Source organism: Oncorhynchus keta, chromosome 18 (assembly GCF_023373465.1).
Source record: "Oncorhynchus keta strain PuntledgeMale-10-30-2019 chromosome 18, Oket_V2, whole genome shotgun sequence".
Taxonomy (NCBI): Eukaryota; Metazoa; Chordata; class Actinopteri; order Salmoniformes; family Salmonidae; genus Oncorhynchus; species Oncorhynchus keta.
In genome coordinates, this window is record NC_068438.1 from 56,332,262 (window position 1) to 56,352,598 (window position 20,337).

The 20,337-nt window shown below is 44.4% G+C and overlaps 1 protein-coding gene across 2 annotated transcripts in view; it reads right to left on the bottom strand.

Annotated features, from left to right (window-relative positions):
- cntn5 (contactin 5) overlaps nucleotides 1-20,337 on the bottom strand; it is a 700,818-nt gene that overhangs the window by 203,527 nt on the left and 476,954 nt on the right. For both annotated transcript variants that reach the window (XM_052468732.1, XM_052468731.1), the window contains exons 13-14: nucleotides 16,670-16,797; nucleotides 13,190-13,365 (exon numbers count right to left, since the gene is read on the bottom strand). In XM_052468732.1, coding sequence (XP_052324692.1) covers nucleotides 13,190-13,365; nucleotides 16,670-16,797 — 304 coding nt within the window. The remainder of the gene's footprint in view (nucleotides 1-13,189; nucleotides 13,366-16,669; nucleotides 16,798-20,337) is intronic.

The window sequence follows — 20,337 nt, forward strand, 5'->3', positions numbered from 1 at the left end:
TACAGGTTTTTTTCGTAGCTAAACGTGACGCAGAAAACGGAACGATTTGTCCTAAACAAATAGTCTTTCAGGAAAAACTGAACATTTGCTATCTGAGAGTCTCCTCATTGAAAACATCTGAAGTTCTTCAAAGGTAAATTATTTTATTTGAATGCTTTTCTGTTTTTTGTGAAAATGTTGCCTGCTGAATGCTAACGCTATGCTAAATGCTGCGCTAGTTTTCAATACTGTTACACAAATGCTTGTTTTGCAATGGTTGAGAAGCATATTTTGAAAATCTGAGATGACAGTGTTGTTAACAAAAGGCTAAGCTTGAGAGCAAATAGATTACTTTCATTTCATTTGCGATTTTCATGAATAGTTAACGTTGCGTTATGGTAATGAGCTTGAGGCTGTAGTCACGATACCGGATCCGGGATGGCTCGACGCAAGAAGTTAACTTCTCCCCATCCACATTACTCTGTCAGAGTCTACCAAGGGGTTAATGCATTACCCTGTCAGAGTCTACCAAGGGGTCAATGCATTACCCTGTCAGAGTCTAACGGGGGTTAGTGCATTATCCTGTCCGAGTCTAACAAGGGGTTAATGCATTATCCTGTCAGAGTCTAACCAAGGGGTTAATGCATTACCCTGTCAGAGTCTAACAGGGTTAATGCATTATCCTGTCCGAGTCTAACAAGGGGTTAATGCATTATCCTGTCAGAGTCTAACCAAGGGGTTAATGCATTACCCTGTCAGAGTCTAACAGGGTTTAATGCATTATCATGTCCGAGTCTAACAAGGGGTTAATGCATTATCCTGTCAGAGTCTAACCAAGGGGTTAATGCATTACCCTGTCAGAGTCTAACGGGGGTTAATGCATTATCCTGTCAGAGTCTAACAAGGGGTTAATGCATTATCCTGTCAGAGTCTAACAAAGGGGTTAATGCATCACCCTGTCAGGGTCTAACCAAGGGGTTAATGCATCACCCTGTCAGAGTCTAACCAAGGGGTTAATGCATTACCCTGTCAGGGTAAAACCAAGGGGTTAATGCATTACCCTGTCAGAGTCTAACAAGGGGTTAATGCATTATCCTGTCAGACTCTAACCAAGGGGTTAATGCATTACCCTGTCAGGGTAAAACCAAGGGGTTAATGCATTACCCTGTCAGTCTTACCAAGGGGTTAATGCATTATCCTGTCAGTCTAACGAGGGGTTAATGCATTATCCTGTCAGAGTCTAACCAAGGGGTTGATGCATTACCCTCTCAGAGTCTAACCAAGAGTTGAAACATTACCCTGTCAGTCTAACCAAGGGGTTAATGCATCACCCTGTCAGAGTCTAACAAGGGGTTAATGCATTACCCTCTCAGAGTCTAACCAAGAGTTGAAACATTACCCTGTCAGTCTAACCAAGGGGTTAATGCATTACCCTGTCAGAGTCTAACAAGGGGTTAATGCATTATTTGTAAATTATATTAGGACAGGAGGAGAACAGGGAGATTCATCCCCATCAGAAAGAGAATAGGGAGGTTCATCCTCATTAGTACAGGAGGAGAACAGGGAGATTCATCCCCGTTAGGACAGGGATGAGAACGGGGAGATTCATCCCCATTAGGACATGGAGGAGAACAGGGAGATTCATCCCCACCAGGACAGGGATGAGAACAGGGGGAGATTCCTCCCCATTAGGACAGGGATGAGAATGGGGAGATTCATCCCCATTAGGACATGGAGGAGAACAGGGGGAGATTCATCCCCATTAGGACAGGGATGAGAATGGGGAGATTCATCCTTATTTAGTACAGAGATGAGAACAGGGAGATTCATCCCCATTAGTACAGAGATGAGAACGGGGAGATTCATCCTCATTAGTACAGAGATGAGAACGAGGAGATTCATCCTCAAAAGTACAGGGATGAGAACGGGGAGATTCATCCACATTAGTACAGGGATGAGAACGGGGAGATTCATTAAAGTTAGTACAGGGATGAGAACGGGGAGATTCAGCGGAGTCAATCACCACCTTCCGGAGACACCCCCAAAAAAAAAAAGATTTAGATGCAAGTGGCTGTTCCACTGGATGTCATAAGGTGAATGCACCAATTTGTAAGTCGCTCTGGATAAGAGCGTCTGCTAAATGACTTAAATGTAAATGTAAATGTAGAATGGGGAGATTCATCCTCATTAGTACAGAGATGAGAACGGGGAGATTCATCCCCATTAGGACAGGAGGAGAACGGGGAGATTCATCCTCATTAGTACAGGAGGAGAACAGGGAGATTCATCCCCATTAGTACAGAGATGAGAACGGGGAGATTCATCCTCATTAGTACAGAGATGAGAACGGGGAGATTCATCCTCATTAGTACAGGAGGAGAACAGGGAGATTCATCCCCATTAGTACAGAGATGAGAACGGGGAGATTCATCCTCATTAGTACAGAGATGAGAACGGGGAGATTCATCCCCATTAGTACAGGGATGAGAACGGGGAGATTCATCCCCATTAGGACAGGGAGAACGGAGATTCATCCTCATTAGTACTGGGATGAGAACGGGGAGATTCATCCTCATTAGTACAGAGATGAGAACGGGGAGATTCATCCCCATTAGTACAGAGATGAGAACGGGGAGATTCATCCCCATTAGTACAGAGATGAGAACGGGGAGATTCATCCCCATTAGGACAGGGATGAGAACGGGGAGATTCATCCTCATTAGTACTGGGATGAGAACGGGGAGATTCATCCTCATTAGTACAGAGATGAGAACGGGGAGATTCATCCCCATTAGTACAGGGATGAGAACGGGGAGATTCATCCCCATTAGGACAGGGAGGAGAAACCCTGATGGGGTGTGTGTATCAGAGAGGGAGAGACACGTGTTTATGTGTGTGTTTGTTTCTGAGAGAGTGTGTGTGCGTGTGTGTGTGTTTGTTTCTGAGAGAGTGTGTGTGCGTGTGTGTGTGTGTGTGTGGGAGTGGGGATTTACCCATTACTCCACTATAGTCAATAGTTGAAGGCTGAATTTATTTCCTCATTTCAAGCCATCAGCCCTTTCAATCTTCTAGCTCGTTCCTCTCCACATGGAGAAAGACACTATCCCACTCCCATAGAAAATGTATCACACCAGTTGGAGGTGTAGAGGGAGAAAGAGAAGAGGTCTGAAACCAAACAACCTTGGTCTGTTCAGGTGGTGTGTTTGTGTGTGTTGTGATGAAGATGTGTTAATTTGTGTGAATTACCGTATATTACTCACTCTCTCCTCTATTGCCTGCCTGCCTGCCTGCCTGCCTGCCTGCCTGCCTGCCTGCCTGCCTGCCTGCCTCTGTGTTGACGTTGATACACATGACAGTGTGATTCACTGAGTCTCTGTGTTGACGTTGATACACATGACAGTTTGATTCACTGAGTCTCTGTGTTGACGTTGATACACATGACAGTTTGATTCACTGAGTCTCTGTGTTGATGTTGATACACATGACAGTTTGATTCACTGAAGTTGATTTTCATGAAGGTTGATGTTGATACACATGACAGTAACTATAAAAACCCTCACTGAGTGACTCTGTGTTGATGTTGATACACATGACAGTTTGATTATCTGACTGTCTATGTGTTGATTTTGATTTAACCAGGTAGGCCAGTGAGAACAAGTTCTCATTTACAACTGGGTCCTCTGATAAAGCAAAGCAGTGTGACAAAAAACATCAACACAAGAGTTACACATAAACAAACGTACACATGACAGTTTGATTCACTGAGTCTTAAATTATTATCTTTACTATAATGAATAATGGCACTGTTGAGCCTTCACAAAATCCATAACAGTTTATTTTATGAATGTCCTCTGTGAGAATAAGTTGATACACACATGACAGTTTGATTCACTGAGTTCAGACCCCTCTGTTCCACATTTTGTCACGTCCATGATTACACTGACAGTTTGATAATGACAAAGTGAAAATAGTCTTGTGTTTTTGCAAATGTATTAAAATGACAGTTTGATTTAAATGAGTCTCTGTGTTGACGTTGATACACATGACAGTGTGATTCACTGAGTCTCTGTGTTGATGTTGATACACATGACAGTGTGATTCACTGAGTCTCTGTGTTGACGTTGATACACATGACAGTTTGATTCACTGAGTCTCTGTGTTGATGTTGATACACATGACAGTGTTGTGTGGGTTGTGTGACCTTCAGAAGGATTGATTTTCATTGAAGGTTAACAAGACTTGGGTGCAATGAGCCGTGCCTAAAGTCAATAACTATAAAAACCCTTCAGACAACAATGACTCTGGGTCGTCATTGTATTTAGGTGTTTGCATATGGCTCTTAGTATAGGAAAATACAGGCTACATTATCTTGACTGTCAGGAAAATATAGATTATTTTCTTTTATTTAACCAGGTAGGCCAGTTGAGAACAAGTTCTCATTTACAACTGGGACCTGGCCAAGATAAAGCAAAGCAGTGTGACAAAAAACATCAACACAGAGTTACACATAAACAAACGTACAGTCAATAACACAGAGTTACACATAAACAAACGTACAGTCAATAACACAATAGAAAAATAAATCAATGTACGCTGTGTATAAGAGTAGGGAGGTAAAGGCAATAAATAGGAATTAATTATAATTTAGCGTTAAATTATTATCTTTACTATAATGAATAATGGCACTCAGCCTTCAGCCTTCACAAAATCCATAACAATGTAATTATTTTATAAATGTCCTTTACAGGAGAGAATAAGTAATATATACAACACATAGTATACTAATGTTTTAATACAACGCATTCAGAAAGAATTCAGACCCCTTAACTTTTTCCACATTTTGTCACAGTAGATCCATATTATAAATTGATTAAATCTACACACAATACCCCATAATGACAAAGTGAAAATAGTTTTTAGACATTTTTGCAAATGTATTAAAAGCAGAAATACCTTATTTAAATAAGTATTCAGACCCTTTGCTATGAGACTCTAAATTGACCTCAGGTGCATCCTGTTTCCATTGATCATCCTTGAGATGTTTCTACAACTTGATTGGAGTCCACCTGTGGTAAATTCAATTGATTGGGGCCTGCTGGATGGTGCAGTGGTCTATGGTGCAGGGGTCTATGGTGCAGTGGTCTATGGTGCAGCAGTCTATGGTGCAGCGGTCTATGGTGCAGCGGTCTATGGTGCAGCGGTCTATGGTGCAGCGGTCTATGGTGCAGCGGTCTATGGTGCAGTGGTCTATGGTACAGTGGTCTATGGTGCAGTGGTCTATGGTGCAGTGGTCTATGGTGCAGTGGTCTATGGTACAGTGGTCTATGGTGCAGTGGTCTATGGTGCAGTGGTCTATGGTTCAGAGGTCTATGGTGCAGTGGTCTATGGTGCAGTGGTCTATGGTGCAGTGGTCTATGGTGCAGCGGTCTATGGTGCAGTGGTCTATGGTGCAGAGGTCTATGGTGCAGCGGTCTATGGTGCAGAGGTCTATGGTGCAGTGGTCTATGGTGCAGTGGTCTATGGTGCAGTGGTCTATGGTGCAGTGGTCTATGGTGCAGTGGTCTATGGTGCAGTGGTCTATGGTGCAGTGGTCTATGGTGCAGCGGTCTATGGTGCAGCAGTCTATGGTGCAGCGGTCTATGGTGCAGCGGTCTATGGTGCAGAGGTCTATGGTGCAGAGGTCTATGGTGCAGAGGTCTATGGTGCAGCGGTCTATGGTGCAGCGGTCTATGGTGCAGCGGTCTATGGTGCAGCGGTCTATGGTGCAGAGGTCTATGGTGCAGCGGTCTATGGTGCAGCAGTCTATGGTGCAGCGGTCTATGGTGCAGAGGTCTATGGTGCAGAGGTCTATGGTACAGTGGTCTATGGTGCAGTGGTCTATGGTACAGAGGTCTATGGTGCAGCGGTCTATGGTGCAGTGGTCTATGGTGCAGAGGTCTATGGTGCAGAGGTCTATGGTGCAGAGGTCTATGGTGCAGAGGTCTATGGTGCAGAGGTCTATGGTGCAGAGGTCTATGGTGCAGTGGTCTATGGTGCAGAGGTCTATGGTGCAGAGGTCTATGGTCATCGCAGTGCAAGCTGTAGAGGTCTATGGTGCAGTGGTCTATGGTGCAGTGGTCTCCTGGTGCAGGGCTGGGCTATGGTGCAGCGGTCTAGGTGCAGTGGTCTATGGTGGTGCAGTGGTCTTATGGTCAATGTGTCAGCAGTGGCTGCGTTGGTGCAGGACGCACGGCTCGACCTTCGCCTCTCCCGAGTCCGTATGGGAGTTGCAGCGATGGGACAAGACTCTCTATCAATTGGACAACATGAACTTGGGGAGTTAAATGGGTAATAATAATAATAATTCAATTGATTGGACATGATATGGAATGGCTGTCACCTGTCTATACAAGGTCCCACAGTTGATAGTGCATGTCAGAGCAAAACAACAAGTCATGAGGTCCGTAGAGCTCCGAGACAGGATCGTGTCGAGGCACAGATCTGGGGAAGGGTACCAAAACATTTCTGTAGCGTTGAAGGTCCCCAAGAACACAATGGCCTCCATCATTCTTAAATGGAAGAAGTTTGGAACCACCACTGGTCAATCAGCCAAACTGAGCAACCGGGGAAGAAGGGCCTTGGTCAGGGGGGTGTAGTCTCTGAATGTCGCTGAGTGGCCCAGCCAGAGCCCGGACTTGAACCCGATCGAACATCTCTGGAGAGACCTGAAAATAGCTGTGCAGCAACTCTCCCCATCCAACCTGACAGAGCCTGAGAGGATCTGCAGAGAAGAATGGTAGAAACTCCCCAAATACAGGTGTGCCAAGCTTGTAGCATCATACCCAAGAAGAGTCAAGGCTGTATTTACTGCCAAAGGGTCTGAGTACTTATGTACTGTAAATGTGATATTTCCGGGGGGGGGAGGTTACATTTGAAAAAATGTCAAAAACAATGTTTATGCTTTGTCGTTATGGGGCGGCAGCGTAGCCTAGTGGTTAGAGCGTTGGACTAGTAACCAGAAGGTTGCAGAAGGTTGCAAGTTCAAACCCCCGAGCTGACAGGGTCGTTCTGCCCCTCTGTCGTTCGGCCGTCATTGAAAATAAGAATTTGTTCTTAACTGATCTTGCTAAATAAAGGTACAATAAAATAAAACATTTGTGAATAGATTGATGAGGGAAAAAAAAACAATTCAATACAGTTTAGAATAAGGCTGTAATGTAACAAAATGTGGTCTGAATACTTTCTGAATACACTGAACAAAAATACAAAACAAAACATGCAACAATTCCAAAGGTTTTACTGAGTTACAGTTAATATATGGAAATCAGTCAATTAAAATGATTTCATTAGGCCCTAATCTATAGATTTCACATGACTGGGAATTCAGATAAATATATGTTGCTCACAAATACCTTATAATAATATAATAATATATGCCATTTAGCTGACGCTTTTATCCAAAGCGACTTACAGTCATGTGTGCATACATTCTACGTATGGGTGGTCCCGGGAAACGAACCCACTACCCTGGCGTTACAAGCGCCATGCTCTACCAACTGAGCCACAGAAGGACCACACATAGAGAGTCGATTGATTAAAATCGGCCATAAGTTTTCAGAACAATCGATAATCGGCATTTTTGGACGACGATTACATTGCACTCCATGAGGAGACCTGGTACGTGAGTGCAGCAAGGAGCCAAGGTAAGGTGCTAGCTAGACTTATCTTATTAAAAAAAACTAATCAATCTTAAAATAATCACTAATTAACTACACATGGTTGAGAATATTACTAGTTTAACTAGCTTGTCCTGCATTGCAAAGCCACTCCTCAGTAAAAGGCACATGACAGCCTGCTTGGAGTTTGCCAAAAGGCACCTAAAGGACTCTCAGACCATGAGAAACAAGATTCTCTGGTCTGATGAAACCAAGATGGAACTATTTGGCCTGAATGCCAAGCGTCACGTCTGGAGGAAACCTGGCACCATCCCTACGGTGAATCATGGTGGTGGCAGCATCATGCTGTGAGGATGTTTTTCAGTGGGAGGGACTGGGAGACTAGTATGGATTGAGGGAAAGATGAACTGAGCAAAGTACAGAGAGATCCTTGTTGAAAACCTGTTCCAGAGCAGTCTGGAAATCAGACTGGGGTGAAGGTTCACCTTCCAACAGAACAATGACCATGCATATTCATTTAAAATAAATTAATGTTAGCAGGCAATATTAACTAGGGAAATTGTGTCACCTCTCTTGCGTTCTGTGCAACAGGGTATATGCAGCAGTTTCGACCGCCTGGCTCTTTGTGAACTGTGTGAAGACGATTTCCTCCTAACAAAGACCGTAATTCATTTGCCTGAATTTGACACAATTATGACATAACATTGAAGGTCGTGCAATGTAACAGCAATATTTAGACTGATGGATGCCAACTGTTAGATAAAATACGGAACATTTTCTTTTCGAAATGATAGTTTCCGGATTTTACCATATTAATGACCAAAGGCTCGTATTTCTGTGTGTTAATTATATTATAGTTAAGCCTATGATTTTATATTTGATAGAGCAGTCTGACTGAGCTGTGGTAGGCAGCAGCAGGCTTGTAAGCATTCATTCAAACAGCACTTACCTGCGTTTTGCCAGCAGCTCTTAGCAATGCTTGCTTCACATTGAGCTGTTTATGACTTCAAGCCTATCAACTCCTGAGATTAGGCTGGCAATACTACAGTGTCTATAAGAACATCCAATAGTCAAAGGTTTATGAAATACAAATGGTATAAAGAGAAATAGTGTCACGACTCCGACCGAAGGACACTCCCCTTCCCGTTCGGGTGGCGCTCGGCGGTCGTCGTCGCCGGGCCTACTAGCTGCTACTGAAGGTGGCTCCCCTTCCCGTTCGGGTGGCGCTCGGCGGTCGTCGTCTCCGGCCTACTAGCTGCCACTGAAGGACACTCCCCTTCCCGTTCGGGTGGCGCTCGGCGGTCGTCGTCGCCGGTCTACTAGCTGCCACTGAAGGTGACTCCCCTTCCCGTTCGGGTGGCGCTCGGCGGTCGTCGTCGCCGGGCCTACTAGCTGCTACTGAAGGTGGCTCCCCTTCCTGTTCGGGTGGCGCTCGGCGGTCGTCGTCAACGGCCTACTAGCTGCCACTGAAGGACACTCCCCTTCCCGTTCGGGTGGCGCTCGGCGGTCGTCGTCACCGGCCTACTAGCTGCCACTGAAGGACACTCCCCTTCCCGTTCGGGTGGCTCTCGGCGGTCGTCATCGCCGGCCTACTAGCTGCTACTGATTATTTCCTCCCCCTCCTTATGTGTTGATTGAGTGCACCTGTTTTGAATTAGGTAGTAAGGCTTTATTAGTCAGCCGGCCCGCAGAGTTCCTTGTGCGGGATTAATTATTGTGACCATCTGTTTTAGTGTACTTGTGTGCACGTCTATGGGGTTTTGTGTTTTCCCATTTTGTGGGTTTTCCCTGGACCGTTTAAGTCCCCCTGTTTGGGGGCATTTGTTTGTTCATTACGCCCTGTGTGTTCGTGAGGGTTGGCTTATGTTCGACGTTTGTCGGTGCATTAAAATATATAAATCACCTGAACTCTCTGCTTCCTGCGCTTGACTCCTCACCCACTACACTCAGATCGTTACAAATAGTCCTAAAATTCCTATAATAACTATAACCTAAAACTTCTTAACTGAGAATATTGAAGACTCATGTTAAAAGGATCCACCAGCTTGTACTGTATACACAAACACACACCACACACACAGTATATAAACTCAGCAAAAAAAGAATCGTCCCTTCATCAGGACTCTGTCTTTCAAAGATAATTCCTAAAATTCCAAATAACTTCACAGATCTTCATTGTAAAGGGGTTAAACACGGTTTCCCATGCTTGTTCAATGAACCATAAACAACTAATGAACATGCACCTGTGGAACGGTCGATAAGACACTAACAGCTTACAGACGGTAGACAATTAAGGTCAGAGTTATGAAAACGTAGGACACTAAAGAGGCCTTTCTACTGACTCTGAAAAACAACAAAATAAAGATGCCCAGGGTCCCTTCTCATCTGTGTGAACATGCCTTAGCCATGCTGCAAGGAGGCATGAGGACTGCAGATGTAGCCAGGGCAATAAATTGCAATGTCCGTACTGTGAGATGCAGTGAGACAGCGCTACAGGGAGATAGGACGTACAGCTGATCATCCTCGCCGTGGCAGACCATGTGTAACAACACCAGCACAGGATCAGTACATCTGGACATCACACCTGCGGGACAGGTACAGGATGGCAACAACAACTGCCCGAGTTACACCAGGAACGCACAATCCCTGCATCAATGCTTAGACTGTCCACAATAGGGCTGGACTGAGGGCTTGTAGGCCTATTGTAAAGGCAGGTCCTCACCAGACATCACCGGCAACAACGTCGCCTATGGACACAAACCCACCGTCGCTAGACCAGACAGGACTGGCAAAAAGAGCTCTTCACTGACAAGTTTTGTCTCATCAGGGGTGATGGTCAGATTCACGTTTATCGTTGAAGGAATGAGCGTTATTCTCTGGAGAAGGATCGATTTGGAGGTGGAGGGTCCGTCATGGTCTGGGGCGGTGTGTCGCAGCATCATTGGACTGAGCTCGTTGTCATTGCAGGCAATCTCAACGCTGTGCGTTACAGGGAAGACATCCTCCTCCCTCATGTGGTACCCTTCCTTCTGGCTCATCCTGACATGACCTCCAGTACGACAATGCCACCAGCCATACTGGTCATTCTGTGTGTGATTTCCTGCAAGACAGGAATGTCAGTGTTCTGCCATGGCCAGCGAAGAGTCCGGATCTCAATCCCATTGAGCACTTCTGGGACCTGTAGGATCGGAGGGTGAGGGCTAGGGCCATTCCCCCCAGAAATGTCCGGGAACTTGCAGGTGCCTTGGTGGAAGAGTGCGGTAACATCTCACAGCAAGAACGGGCAAATCTGGTGCAGTCCATGAGGAGGAGATGCACTGCAGTACTTAATGCAGCTGGTGGCCACACCAGATACTGACTGTTACTTTTGATTATGACCCTCCTTTGTTCAGGGACACATTATTCCATTTCTGCTAGTCACATGTCTGTGGAACTTGTTCAGTTTATGTCTCAGTTGTTGAATCTTGTTATGTTCATACAAATATTTACACATGTTAAGTTTGCTGAAAATAAAGGCAGTTGACAGTGAGAGGACTTTTCTTTTTCTGCTGAGTATATGTGGTAGAGTAGTGGAGTAGGGGCCTGAAACCTGTGAATGTATTGTCATGTTTTTAAAATTGTACAATGTCACACTGATTTGTTTCAACTGTTCTTGTGATAGTCTCCACCCCCTCCAGGTGTCGCTTATTTTCCCCAGTGTATTTATCCTTGTGTTTCCTGTCTCTCTGTACCAGTGTATTTATCTCTGTATTTCCTGTCTCTCTGTACCAGTGTATTTATCCCTTTGTTTCCTGTCTCTCTGTACCAGTGTATTTATTCCTGTGTTTCCTGTCTCTCTGTACCAGTGTATTTATCCTTGTGTTTCCTGTCTCTCTGTACCAGTGTATTTATCTCTGTATTTCCTGTCTCTCTGTACCAGTGTATTTATCCCTTTGTTTCCTGTCTCTCTGTACCAGTGTATTTATCTCTGTGTTTCCTGTCTCTCTGTACCAGTGTATTTATCCCTGTGTTTCCTGTCTGTCTGTACCAGTGTATTTATCCCTGTGTTTCCTGTCTCTCTGTACCAGTGTATTTATCTCTGTAGTTCCTGTCTCTCTGTACCAGTGTATTTATCCCTGTGTTTCCTGTCTGTCTGTACCAGTGTATTTATCCCTGTGTTTCCTGTCTCTCTGTACCAGTGTATTTATCTCTGTATTTCCTGTCTCTCTGTACCAGTGTATTTATCCCTGTGTTTCCTGTCTCTCTGTACCAGTGTATTTATCCCTTTGTTTCCTGTCTCTCTGTACCAGTTTATTTATCCCTGTGTTTCCTGTCTCTCTGTACCAGTGCATTTATCCCTGTGTTTCCTGTCTCTCTGTGCCAGTGTATTTATCCCTGTGTTTCCTGTCTCTCTGTGCCAGTGTAGTTATCCCTGTGTTTCCTGTCTCTCTGTACCAGTGTATCTATCCTTGTGTTTCCTGTCTCTCTGTACCAGTGTATTTATCCCTGTGTTTCCTGTCTCTCTGTACCAGTGTATTTATCCCTGTGCTTCCTGTCTCTCGGTGCCAGTGTATTTATCCCTGTGTTTCCTGTCTCTCTGTACCAGTGTATTTATCCTTGTGTTTCCTGTCTATCTGTACCAGTGTATTCATCCCTGTGTTTCCTGTCTCTCTGTACCAGTGTATTTATCCCTGTGTATCATGTCTCTCTGTACCAGTGTAGTTATCCCTGTGTTTCCTGTCTCTCTGTACCAGTGTATTTATGTCTGTGTTTCTTGTCTCTCTGTGCCAGTTCGTCTTGTATGTTTTCCAAGTCAATCAGCATCTTTCCTGTTCTCCTGCTTTTTGCATTCTCCTTTTTCTCGTCCTCCCGATTTTGACCTTTGCCTGTTCTGGACTCTGTACCCGCCTGCCTGCCTGTCTTGACCATGAGAGCCTGTCTGCCACTCTGTACCTCCTGGACTCTGATCTGGTTTTGACCTTTTGCCTGTCCACAACCATTCTCTTGCCTACTCCTTTTGGATTAATAAACATTGTAAGACTCCAACCATCTGCCTCCTGTGTCTGCATCTGAGTTTCGCCTTGCCTCATGATATATACACTTCGCTAATTTTGCTGGACCCCAGGAAGAGTAGCTGCTGCCTTGGCAGGAACTAATAGGGATCCATAATAAACCCCTGGATGAGTAGCTGCTGCTTTGGTAGGAACTAATAGGGATCCATAATAAACACCAGGAAGGTATGCTGCTGCCTTGGCAGGAACTAATAGGGATCCATAATAAACCCCTGGAAGAGTAGCTGCTGCTTTGGCAGGAACTAATAGGGATCCATAATAAACCCCTGGAAGAGTAGCTGCTGCTTTGGCAGGAACTAATAGGGATCCATAATAAACCCCAGGAAGAGTAGCTGCTGCCTTGGCAGGAACTAATAGGGATCCATAATAAACCCCAGGAAGAGTAGCTGCTGCCTTGGCAGGAACTAATGGGGATCCATAATAATTGTAGAACAATAGTGAAGACATCAACATGATGAAATTACACATATTGAATCATGTAGTAACCAAAAAAGTGTTACTTACTGTTTGGGTATATTCAAAATGTCCGCCCTCCTGTTGGAAGTTGAGGGGCTGCTGGTTGAGGAGCCACTGGAAGCCCACTTCCAGAGACGGGTCATGTGACACCCTGCAACTGAGCACCACGCTCTCCCCCACTGTCACCTCCACCCTGCTGGGGCTCAGGTCCACACGCATGGCCTCTGCAAACACAACACTGCTGCATCTTAGCATAACAACACCTCTGGATACAACACAGCTAAAGCTAGCTTAGGATACAGGACTGATACACCGTCCTAACGGTAGACTGATACACCGTCCTAACGGTAGACTGATACACCGTCCTAACGGTAGACTGATACACCGTCCTAACGGTAGACTGCTACACCGTCCTAACGGTAGACTGATACACCGTCCTAACGGTAGACTGATACACCGCCCTAACGGTAGACTGATACACCGTCCTAACGGTAGACTGATACACCGTCCTAACGCTAGAATGATACACCGTCCTAACGGGAGACTGATACACCGTCCTAACGGTAGACTGCTACACCGTCTTAACGGTAGAATGATACACCGTCCTAACGGTAGACTGATACACCGTCCTAACGGTAGACTGCTACACCGTCCTAACGGTAGACTGATACACCGTCCTAACGGTAGACTGATACACCGTCCTAACGGTAGAATGATACACCGTCCTAACGGTAGACTGATACACCGTCCTAACGGTAGACCGATACACCGTCCTAACGGTAGACCGATACACCGTCCTAACGGTAGACTGCTACACCGTCCTAACGGTAGACTGATACACCGTCCTAACGGTAGACTGATACACCGTCCTAACGGTAGAATGATACACCGTCCTAACGGTAGACTGATACACCGTCCTAACGGTAGACTGATACACCGTCCTAACGGTAGACTGATACACCGTCCTAACGGTAGACTGATACACCGTCCTAACGGTAGACTGCTACACCGTCCTAACGGTAGACTGCTACACCGTCCTAACGGTAGACCGATACACCGTCCTAACGGTAGACCGATACACCGTCCTAACGGTAGACCGATACACCGTCCTAACGGTAGACCGATACACCGTCCTAACGGTAGACTGATACACCGTCCTAACGGTAGACTGCTACACCGTCCTAACGGTAGACTGATACACCGTCCTAACGGTAGACTGCTACACCGTCCTAACGCTAGAATGATACACCGTCCTAACGGTAGACCGCTACACCGTCCTAACGGTAGACTGATACACCGTCCTAACGGTAGACTGCTACACCGTCCTAACGCTAGAATGATACACCGTCCTAACGGTAGACCGCTACACCGTCCTAACGGTAGAATGATACACCGTCCTAACGGTAGACTGCTACACCGTCCTAACGCTAGAATGATACACCGTCCTAACGGTAGACTGATACACCGTCCTAACGGTAGACTGATACACCGTCCTAACGGTAGACTGATACACCGTCCTAACGGTAGACTGATACACCGTCCTAACGGTAGACTGATACACCGTCCTAACGGTAGACTGCTACACCGTCCTAACGCTAGAATGATACACCGTCCTAACGGTAGACTGATACACCGTCCTAACGGTAGACTGATACACCGTCCTAACGGTAGACTGATACACCGTCCTAACGGTAGACTGATACACCGTCCTAACGGTAGACCGATACACCGTCCTAACGGTAGACTGATACACCGTCCTAACGGTAGACTGATACACCGTCCTAATGGTAGACTGATACACCGTCCTAACGGTAGACTGATACACCGTCCTAACGGTAGACTGCTACACCGTCCTAACGGTAGACTGATACACCGTCCTAACGGTAGACTGATACACCGTCCTAACGGTAGAATGATACACCGTCCTAACGGTAGACTGATACACCGTCCTAACGGTAGACTGATACACCGTCCTAACGGTAGACTGCTACACCGTCCTAACGCTAGAATGATACACCGTCCTAACGGTAGACTGCTACACCGTCCTAACGGTAGACTGATACACCGTCCTAACGGTAGACTGATACACCGTCCTAACGGTAGAATGATACACCGTCCTAACGGTAGACTGATACACCGTCCTAACGGTAGACTGATACACCGTCCTAACGGTAGACTCCACCAATCAGGCCTTTATGGTAGAGTGACCAGACAGAAGCTACTCCTCAGTAAAAGCACATGACAGCCCACCTGGACTTTGCCCAAAGGCACCTAAAGACTCTCAGACCATGAGAAACAAGATTATCTGGTCTGATGAAACAAAGATTGAACTCCTTGGCCTGAATGCCAAGCGTCACGTCTGGAGGAACCCTGGCACAATCCCTATGGTGGTGGCAGCATCAGGTTGTGGGGATATTATTTTTAAGTTGCAGCGACTGGAAGACTAGTCAGGTTTGAGGAAAAGATGAACGGAGCAAAGTACAGAGAGATCATTGATGAAATCCTGCTTCAGAGTGCTCAGGACCTCAGACTGGGGTGAAGGATCACCTTCCAACAGGACAACGACCCTAAGCACACAACCAAGACAATGCAAGAGTTGCTTCGGGACAAGTCTCTGAAAGTCCTTAAGTGGCCGAGCCAGAGCCCAGACTTGAGACCTGAATATAGCTGTGCAGCGACACTCCCCATCCATCCTGACAGAGCTTGAGAGGATCTGCAGAGAAGAATGGGAGAAACTCCCCAAATACAGGTGTGCCAAGCTTGTAGCATCATACCCACGAAGACAGGAGGCTGTAATAGCTGCCAAAGGTGCGTCAACAAAGTACTGAGTAAAGGGTCTGAATACTGACGTAAATGTGATCAGTTTTTTTATTTGATAAACATTTTCAAAAATGTCTAAAAACCTGTTTTTGCTTTGTAAAAATGGGATAGTGTGTGTGTAAATCGATGAAGGAACAAAACAGAAAACAAAAACATCATTTTTATAATTAGGCTGTAATGTAAAAAAAAATGTAGAACCAGTCAAGGACTGTATATCTAGGCTACCTTGGCGAGTATGGCATGGCAACATTAGTCAGAGGAAAAACACAAAAGAACATCTGTGATCTGGGTCCAGGCAAAGCTCTATTCAGATGGGACCAGGGTAACTAACAACCAGGTTGACCGGATTGACTTGTCATTAGTGTCATTATCAAAACACATCCTGCATACTAAAACCCTGAAAAGGACCAAAACAGTCACTCTACACTCAGGGCCTCCTTTGATTTCAGCTGTGCATGCTGTTCATGTACAACAGGCCGTCTTACCCTGTCAAATAGGTTGCCCTTGTAAAATGATTTTGAATGTGAAAACCCTTTTGCTTCGCAGTCGAGCGAAGACAATAAATTCCGCTGGCGTCCCCTCTGCCTCTCTCCCCCTCTCTCCACCCCCCCAGACAAAGGTGGCAGGAAACGACATTGGGGGACTGTTTACTGGTGTGTGACTGGCACTAATTTGGCAGAAAATAAAGGCCCCCTGGGCATCGCTTACCTTTTACCCAGAGCATGGCCGTCATCTCAGCCGAGCCAAACTGATTCTCGGCTCGACAGACATAGTTCCCCTCGTCAGAGCGGGTGGAGTTGATGATCCTCAGCGTGTTGTTTCGTAACAGCATTATCCTGTCAAAGAACAAATACAATACAAACCAAATGCCTGTTTAACTAAAACAGTTGAGTTTAAAGTTGTATGCAGTTTTAGTTGCTTATAGCATTCATTAAAGTGAATTTAGATTGCTGAAAGACATCAGGCAGATCAGGACAGCTCAGAAAGTCAAACAGCATAACAAATTAATTTCAGAGCGTATCCATTTGGGGGATTTTAAATATTTCATATACTCTATGTTCTATCTAGCTCAAACGAGATTATCTTATTGATTTTCCAAGGGCAAGCTATGTAGTTCTGTCCTTGAGCTGTTGTTCTTAATGTTATGTTTCATGTTTTGTGTGGACCCCAGGAAGAGCAGCTGCTGCAAATACCAAGTTGTGCAGACAGTTCCCCCGGAACGATTCTTGTCAAGAGGACATATGTACTGTGTACAAGCTACATAAGCTGTTTAATTGTGGACTCAGGTGAAACATTACTAGGAAACGATTCACTTTTCTATGTTCTTCAGTACTATGACCTGAAAACACTATTTACCACAAGGGGCAAACAACAACAGACTAATAATGCTTTCACATAGTATTTACGGTATTAAGCCTGTAAAAAACAATTGGCCCGTGTTTATATGACCCCCTTATAAACCGGGACATTTTTGATGATGGAATATAACAGAATAAAATACAATAATATTTTCCCCACATAACTTGTGTCAAGGGAACGTGTGGAACCGCTATCATATAAAGAACGTCATCTTTTGAAACAGAGCCCAATCCCATGCTTTTTTTAAAATCCACGTTTAATCTCTTTCTTACCCACACTCCAAGTTGTTAGGGAGCAGGAATACCTTCATCATGATACCCACAGAAAATATAATAGCAATCCGATTTCCAAAAGCCTGTGAGTGTCGTTCATACTTCACAACCTCTGCGGACTTTGAGTTGTCTATACCACATACGATTTAACAAAATAATAGGCCTCCACTTGATTTAGGCTTCATTATAGCATGCTAAATGTTTCTGATCAGTGATTTAGGCTACATTATAGCATGCTAAATGTTTCTGATCAGTGATTTAGGCTACATTATAGCATGCTAAATGTTTCTGATCAGTGATTTAGGCTACATTATAGCATGCTAAATGTTTCGGATCAGTGATTTAGGCTACATTATAGCATGCTAAATGTTTCGGATCAGTGATTTAGGCTTCATTATAGCATGCTAAATGTTTCGGATCAGTGATTTCTAGACTACATTATAGCATGCTAAATGTTTCTGATCAGTGATTTAGGCTTCATTATAGCATGCTAGATGTTTCTGATCAGTGATTTAGACTACATTATAGCATGCTAAATGTTTCTGATCAGTGATTTAGACTACATTATAGCATGCTAAATGTTTCGGATCAGTGATTTAGACTACATTATAGCATGCTAAATGTTTCTGATCAGTGATTTAGACTACATTATAGCATGCTAAATGTTTCTGATCAGTGATTTAGACTACATTATAGCATGCTAAATGTTTCTGATCAGTGATTTAGACTTCATTATAGCATGCTAAATGTTTCTGATCAGTGATTTAGACTTCATTATAGCATGCTAAATGTTTCTGATCAGTGATTTAGACTACATTATAGCATGCTAAATGTTTCTGATCAGTGATTTAGACTACATTATAGCATGCTAAATGTTTCTGATCAGTGATTTAGACTACATTATAGCATGCTAGATGTTTCTGATTAGTGATTTAGACTACATTATAGCATGCTAGATGTTTCGGATCAGTGATAGATGAAACCAATTGACCAAATAGCCACTACAGATGGAGATTCAGTAAATCAAAATCACATTGATTATCAGACAAGTCCGTGAAGTCACAGTCGTTTGGTCGGGTGTAGGTCTAGGCCACAAATCGACTGTGAATGAGGAGTAAAATAATCAACTGGTTAAACTACATACCATTGCAAAATGAGCCAACGAGACAAGATGATAATGAGCATAACTCACCTCAACTTGGCTAACATTTCCCCAGCCTAATTGTGAAGCCTAATCAATATCCAATCTGACATGTATTGATTCATCAAGACAAGTCTCAAAGCTGCGTGACGGTGCTGTCCCGATCAAAACAGTGCTGAAATGATCATCTAGTTAATAATAATAATAATAATAAGCCATTTAGCAGACGCTTTTATCCAAAGCGACTTACAGTCATGTGTGCATACATTCTAAGTCTGGGTGGTCCCGGGAATCGAACCCACTACCCTGGCGTTACAAGCGCCATGCTCTACCAACTGAGCTACAGTCTACCCCTATCTTCTAGGCCCCCCCCCCAAGCTGCACGTTTTGTTTTTTCCCCCAGCATTACACAGCTGATTAAAATAATCAAAGGTTGATGATTAGTTGATTATTTGAATCAGATGTCTAATGCTAGGACAAAAAACAAAAACGTTCACGCAGGACCGAGTTTTGGGAAACGCTGATCTAGTTGAACACATGCTTCAAATCTATTACAAGGATTCCCACAGTTATTCTACATGGATCCAAACAGGGTATATGCTTAGTGGTGTGCTATACGAAGACACGGGCAAGGTGACAAGCCTTGCAAAGTTGTTTAGAACAGGCTGGAGGATGGTTAACGGGCGTTGTCGAGCAACCTCAGAGAGTTTTAAGAGCCTGGTGCGCGCCAAAGCCACCTCATCATTACGGCTACGTTTCATACTAGGGCCGCAGAACTGTACCGATATGATTACTCGGTAGTTCGGTGGAAATATAATTTTGGCTTTGATACCAGCAATTACTTCAGATATTGAAGAAAATGAGGAAAAAAGTAGCAGAATAAACGTGTTAGTATGAAAGGGTATTAGGTACGTCGGGAGAATGGCTTAACAGATAAATACATGCTATTTCCCCCGTCTCCACAAGATCAATCAACAATTACCTTTCCTAATGAAGGCAAATTCCTGACAACATCAAATAAGCCTAAATCTCCAATAAGATTTACAAGCCTGATGTTATCGGTTGAGATAAGGGCTTAACCAGGGGCGCAACTTTGGTTTTAGAAGTGGTGGGGACATAACAATTATCATTGTATTTTCTACCCAGATAAACACTCCAAACCCGAGGGGTCTGAGTCTTGTATCACATTCCAATGACAAAAAAAAATGCAATTTCAGAATGGGGGGGAGGGACATGTACACCCCCTCCACAGTGAAAGTTGCACCCCTGGGCTAAATTAATAGGGAACAAGTGTTTAAATCCAAATTGAAATGCAGCCACTTTTGTTACAGCCTCAATGGAATATGGCCCACACATGACCTAACACCTGGTAATGGATCAACAACACATGACCTAACATCTGGTAATGGATCAACAACACATGACCTAACATCTGGTAATGGATCAACAACACATGACCTAACACCTGGTAATGGATCAACAACACATGACCTAACACCTGGTAATGGATCAACAACACATGACCTAACATCTGGTAATGGATCAACAACACATGGCCTAACACCTGGTAATGGATCAACAACACATGACCTAACACCTGGTAA